This window comes from Salvelinus sp. IW2-2015, linkage group LG16 (genome assembly GCF_002910315.2).
Source record: "Salvelinus sp. IW2-2015 linkage group LG16, ASM291031v2, whole genome shotgun sequence".
In the NCBI taxonomy this organism is placed as follows: Eukaryota; Metazoa; Chordata; class Actinopteri; order Salmoniformes; family Salmonidae; genus Salvelinus; species Salvelinus sp. IW2-2015.
In genome coordinates, this window is record NC_036856.1 from 37,400,881 (window position 1) to 37,407,738 (window position 6,858).

At 44.1% G+C, this 6,858-nt stretch overlaps 1 protein-coding gene across 1 annotated transcript in view; it reads right to left on the reverse strand.

Moving 5' to 3' along the window:
• Window positions 1-3,192: 3,192 nt before the first annotated feature.
• Window positions 3,193-6,858, reverse strand: part of LOC111976036 (tetraspanin-1) — a 20,362-nt gene continuing 16,696 nt past the window's right edge. The window contains exons 5-8 of the mRNA XM_024004751.1: window positions 5,747-5,845; window positions 4,892-5,035; window positions 4,277-4,360; window positions 3,193-3,484 (exon numbers count right to left, since the gene is read on the reverse strand). Of these exons, the coding sequence (XP_023860519.1) occupies window positions 3,425-3,484; window positions 4,277-4,360; window positions 4,892-5,035; window positions 5,747-5,845 (387 nt within the window). The 3' untranslated portion in view covers window positions 3,193-3,424. The remainder of the gene's footprint in view (window positions 3,485-4,276; window positions 4,361-4,891; window positions 5,036-5,746; window positions 5,846-6,858) is intronic.

Here is a 6,858-nt window from a genome sequence, read left to right on the forward strand (position 1 = left end):
GGCACAGGACGTACTGGACTGTGGAGGAGCACTGGAGGCCTGATGCGTGGGGCTGGTACAACGCGTCCTGGACAAATGACCACCTTCGCACGGCAAGTGCGGGAAGCTGGCACAGGACGCACTGGGCTGTGAAGGCGCACTGGGGACACAGTGCGTAGAGCCGGTGCAGGATGTACTGGACCCTGGAGGCGTACTGGAGACCAAGAGCGCTGAGCCGGCACAACCCGTCCTGGACAGATACCCACTTTAGCACAACAAGTGCGAGGAGCTGGCACAGAACGCACCGGGCTGTGAATGCGCACTGGAGACACAGTGCGTATCACTGCAAAACATGGTGCCTGACAGGTCACATGCTCCCCACAGTGAGTACAGGGAGTTGGCTCGGGTTTAAACCCTGGCTCCGTTGGCGGTTGCCTCTCGGGCTTCCGTCGTGGCCGCGAACCCCGATTTCGTCGTTGTTGCTCCTTCGCTGCTTCCGTCTGCTTCCACGGCAGGCCTTCGAATCTCTCCAAGACTTCCTCCCAAGTCCAGGATGCCATCTCCTCCCGGGCACGCTGCTTGGTCTAGTTGTGGTGGGATCTTCTGTCACGATCGTTAGCATGATTGGACCAAGGCKCAGCGTGCGTAGAGTTCCACATGTTTTAATCAAAGAAACTCACCAAAACAAATACAGAAAACAAAACGAACCGTGAAGTAATTGCAGTGTTAACAGGCACTACACAAAAACAAGATCCCACAAAACACAATGGGGAAATAAATGGCTGCCTAAATATGATCCCCAATCAGAGACAACGATAAACAGCTGCCTCTGATTGGGAACCATACCAGGCCAACATAAATATATATAATCTCCTAGATAACCCACCCTAGTCACACCCCGACCTAACCAACATAGAGAATAAAAAGCTCTCTATGGTCAGGGCGTGACATTCATAGACACATTCATAGACACATTCATCTATAGACACATTTATCTCTTATGCAGTTTGGTAGTGGTGTCAGTTGTTTTTGCAATGTGTCTATTATGGATTGAGGGAGTTGTAGTGAAATACTTCATACCTGCGTGATTAACAAAAGTATGTTAATTTATTATAGAGGTGAATCTACAGCAGGCATCACAACATTAATTTATTACTACTAGAATATTCATAATACATTTTCTTGTTCTTGATAAGGTTGTTTTCTCCAGCCTCGTCCTTGTATCCAGATTTCCCAGGAGAAGGTGTTGGGTAAACCAACAGAGAGGAGAAGGGAGCAGAGTGTGGGCTAGGGAAATGTATGCAAATCCCCTGGATGGTACATTTCCGTAACCACGGTGGTTGACCAAGGACAAACACCTTCCTGTCCTTTGAGTTATCATGCCTCGCCATCTCAATGGTCTCTTAATGGAGATGCCCTGTCAGAACCCACAGCTAGACTGTATGTGTGTGTTCATAGCGACATCAGTATCTGTGTGTGTGCGCATTGAACTTGTGTGCTCACATCTGCATGTACTATGTATAAACTGTATGCCTGTATCTGAATTAGTCTGACAAGCTGAATGTTCATGTTTGTTCATAATTAAATGTGTGTGTGTGTGTGTGTTTCACATGATCATCCCCACATAAAGACAGTGTTTAGTTTCCTACAGGGCGATTGTTTCTGGCTCAGTGTACACACACAATGAAGCTGTCGCTGGATCCGATAGATAAGGGGTTTTGATTGTGTTTTATGCTAAACCTGTTCATTTGGCCTGTCCGTCAAGAGCAGTGGATCCTATCAGAGCCTAGGTTAATGTCATTTTGACTTATTGAACATTGAGAGGAGCAGTACTCTCTCTAAGCCCCTCGGCGTTGGAGATATAGATGAAATATTGATCGATCGCTGGGATTGTAGTCCTCTCTAGAACGAGAGGAGAAGACAGGGTTGCTGTATGAAGGTTCTTGTTGAGAGAGAGAGAGAGGGGGTTGTAGTCCTCTCTAGAACGAGAGGAGAAGACAGGGTTGCTGTATGAAGGTTCTTGTTGAGAGAGGGGGTTGGTGTGTGAGGGTTATCGTTATACATGGGAGCGATTGAGATGAGCACAGTTGGTCTGAAATGATGAGAGATTTATCTCTAAATACTTCTGAGGTCTAATTGGCTAGAATGGTATATGGTCTTGCCCCCACCCCTCTCCCTGAGCAATGAGAATACCAGGGTCACTTAAACAGACCGTCAAAGGGGAACAACAACATTTGCTTGGCGTTCAGGGTTTGAACAGGGATTTAAGATGATGATTCCACTAATTCAGGTGCAATAGCCAGAGGCATGGTATACGAGGCTTGAACAATACACTATTTCACGCTCTCTCTCCATTCCTCCTTGCTATGTTTCAGAGACCCCCGATTGGTCAATATTTACTGTAACTTCTGTGGACAGTGTGGTAATAGAACAAAGACAAAAAATGTACAGTATTCCATTCATCTTTACKTAACTAGGCAAGTCAGTTAAGAACAATTTCTTATTTTCAATGACGGCCAAAGAACTGCCTCGTTCATGGGCAGAACACACAGTACTATTATGTGACACACAGTACAATGCAGTGTGTTGTTGCTCATGTAATATATCTGGGTTTGAATGATCTAAAATTCATATTACAGTATACACTGAGAGTAGAAAAACRTTAAAGACACCTGCTCTTTCCATGACATAGACTGAYGGTGAGGAGACAGGKTAAATAAGGATTTTCAAGCGTTAAGACAATTGAGACATGGATTGTATGTGTGCCATTCAGATGGTGAATKGGCAAGACAAAATATTTAAGTGCCTTTCAACGGGGTATGGTAGTAGATGCCAGGCCCACCGGTTTGTGTCAAGAACTGCAACGCTGCTGGGTTTTTCATGCTCAACAGTTTCCCGTGCTCATCAAGTATGGTCCACTACCCAAAGGACATCCAGTCAACTTGACACAACTGTGGGAAGCATTAGAGTCAACATGGGCCAGCCTCCCTGTGGAACGCTTTCAACACCTTGTAGAGTCCATGCCCCGRCATATTCAGGCTGTTCTGAGGGSRAAAAGGGTCGGGGTACAACTCAATATTAGGAAGATGTCGTTGATGTTTTGAACACTCAGTGTATGTAGGAACTTCAAATGTGTGATTTTGTTGTAAAACATCCAGACATGTTGGTAGCTGAAATTTATTGTAAATATAAAGTGTATTTACAGTAGATAAATGTGACAATATCTAAAATAACATTACACACAATTACAGTACTATGTTTTGGCTTTTGTGTGCTATTAATTAAAAAGATATCTCATTTGATTAGTAAACGTGAAATAATGGATAACTGATATACATTTGTAGATAATAACATCAAGCCAACCTATCAGATATGATGGCACTACAATCACTATTGTTAACCTTTCACAGTACATAACAACATATTGTCTGTACAATACAAAGTCTCAGCTGACATTGTTGTCCAGATAACAGTACAGATACATGGACACCAGCATCGCTGCCACCTAGGAGAGAGAAACTTGTGTTAGGATGATCTAGATCACAACTACAATAATATGGCTTTGATTACATGTACAGGGCCTTCAGAAAGCATTCACATTTTGTTGTGTTACAGCCYGAATTTAAAATGGATTAAATGTAGACTTTGTGTCACTGGCCTACACACAATACCCCATTATGTCAAAGTGGAATTATGTTTTTATATAAAATTAAAATAATAAAATAAACATKTGAATTCAGGCTGTAAAACAACAAAATGTGGAATAAGTCAAGGGGTCTGAATACTTTCTGAAGGCACTGTAACAGCTCCTGTATCCAACACTAGCTGTCATAATGGCTGGGAGTTTGTCCTGACACGATGACCTGACCATAACCACATATGACTGGACCATAACAGCAAAAACTCCCTAGCCCTGGTCCRTACGGTTCCTATATGCACCTACCCTATCATCTCTTCCTGACTGCTTGTGAATATGCGTGAGTCACTTTATAACATTATGATCAGATTGTAGATCAGATTCCTCAAAGCCATAAAACATCTCCACTGGATGTTCAGTACATGCAAATCAATGGCTTTCACTCATCCTGCGACAAGAGGTTGATAGACATGGTACACGGTTATACTCCTGCACTGAACAATGCACAGACACGTTTTTTTACAGACACTCTTATCCAGAGCAACTTAAGAGTATACAACTTTCATACTGGTCCCCCCCTGGGAATTGAACCCATGCGCCAGAAGTGCCCCGCTCTACCAACTGAGCCACACGGGATCATTTATGACCTGTTGATTTTACCTCTAGCCCTCCGATGCCTACGGCTATTCCACCTACGATGTTGGCATGCTTCTGAAGGGCCTCCAACAGCTGTGCAAAACAGCCCTGGAGAGGAACGTGTACAGAACATGAATTATTAATAGGACAATTGTTGTACACGTCTAAGTGGTTTTAAAACACAAGGTCATTAAGGCATTAAGGTCAGACTTGTTACACATTTGCACGTGTTTTTCTCTAGATCAAGTGAAGGTTGTTGAAGATGTTTAGTTTATGATACATTTGAGTGTAAACAAGGAGACTTATGGTTGTTCCTGTGGGAAACAGTGTCACTCTGTGGGTGTCTCACCCAGTCTATGGTGTGTGTCCCAAATGACACCCTATTTTCTATATWGTGCACTACTTTTGACCAGAGATGATACCGTTTATAATAATATTTTGAAAGCAGTGCTAAATAAATAAAAGAAAGTTCTACAAATTGGACTACTTTGTCAGTTTTGTCCTTGTTTGGTTGAGTTTAAAACCATCAGAATGGAGAAAGCCCAATGAACTAATGTTACCATAAGAGTCATGCACTGCTCATTATACATAGAACTTTGATCATTCAGAATAGTGAGCCATTGGCAGCCGTGGTCTCACCTGAACAGCACTGTGCCATGCCTGCTGCTGGCTGCAGGGGGCAGTGTCTAGCTGGCAGCAGCTGGGTGGGTAGCTGCCCTCACTCTGCTCGAAGTAGTACGAGTCAGTAAAGTCTGTGTAGTTGGTGAAGCCACAGCAATTCAGCTTCAGGGACACGGAGAGAAAGAGAGAAATGTGTTGTAGCATTCTCTCAGCATTCCCTTGTAACACTTGAGTGACATGCTAACAACAATGTGTTGGAGACACTGGCAAGTGTTCACCAAAATAAAGGCATTTAATTTAGTTATTGATTTACCATTCAATAAAAAGCAACACAACATGGACGGTTATGTAAGGAACAGCTTTTCTTTGGCATTCTACTTAGGTTATTGATTTGTATTCCTCTGTACTTTCTAGCCTGTAGGCTACTTAAAGATGGTGGCCATGGTCCCAGAGAGGTACATGATGTATTGACATGCTTTTAGCAGAGAGAGAGAGGTTCACAAGTYAAGGTCTTTGAATGTATCAAGCATAATAAGGAGAGCTGAGCAATGGCAGAAATGTAGAATTGTGTGCAACTGAAAACACAGTAAGGCACAATACAAAAGCTATACAATACATAGAGTCAAAGCCATGTTATTACCATTCTAAACTCTTACAGGGTAGAATGTGATTGACGTGTGATAGATAGAGTATGACAAACTCAGCAGTTATGGCCCATACCGTATGGGATTAAATATCGCAGATAGGGTTAGTCAGGACTCAGGAGGGCTAGCCACGGACTTGGATGGTTCAGGCTCATCATTGTCTGTGAAAAACGGCACCTGTCTTGCTCCTGGATAGCGGAGAAATATTGGTAACTTGAGGTAGCCATACCTCAGTCATAGTGCTGTTCCAGATCTTGGTGACCACCGGATCGCTGCCATACTGGTTCTTCAAGACAAGGGTGGCCCATGCTTTAAGAATCCCCTCGGCCTGGAGACCACACACACACACACACGCACACACACACCTGTCTCTTATACACATCTAGATGTGTATAAGAGACAGGAGTCAACATGGGCCAGCCTCCCTGTGGAACGCTTTCAACACCTTGTAGAGTCCATGCCCCGTTGACGATGGACAACCGGCCACCTACTAGGGTTTTGAGGACCAAGGGTGGCCCATAGCTTTGAGGAAAATCCTAACGGCCTGGAGACACCCGGCAACACCACCACACACAGCGCAACTACACCAACAACCAACACATGCTGTTACAACACACACACACACATCCACACACACACACACAACTAACACACACACACACACACAACACACACACACACACACACCATCCACACACACAGCACACACACCATCACACCAATTTCACACACACACACACACACGGTCACACTGAACAAACCTTACAACATATAGTTCTGTTTTTAACAGAGTGTAGTTCAGGGTCATGCTTGCATCAATTATGAAATAAATGTCTATCTGACAAAAAAAGCACCTGGGAAATAAACCCATAGCCTGTCCTAGAGAAGATGACTGGGAACATTTTTTCCTCCATTTTCTTCCTTTGTAATCTGTACGTGGTCACTTTACATATAATTTGATGCTGCGTTTGTTCGATCAGGCAACTTTCTCCCATTGTGTTTTCATCCAATAATTTATTTCATACGAGTAAAACTATCATAAGCTCCTGTTATTGTAGAGAGTGATTCTCATATAGTGACAGTATTCCGTATTTCACTACCCTCCCTCTCCCTCCCTCTCCCTTCCCCCCTTCTCTCTCTAGCCTCCCTCTCTCTCTTTCCCCGCTCTCTCTCTACATCCTCTACTCCCCCCTCCCTCTCTCCCCCTTCTCTCCCCTCCCACTCTCTACCTCCCTCCCTACCTACCTCTCTCCCTCCCTCTCTCTACCCCCTCCCTCTCTCTCCCTCTCTTCTCTCCCCCTTCTCTCTCTACCTCCCTCCTCCTCCCCCCCCCACACTCTA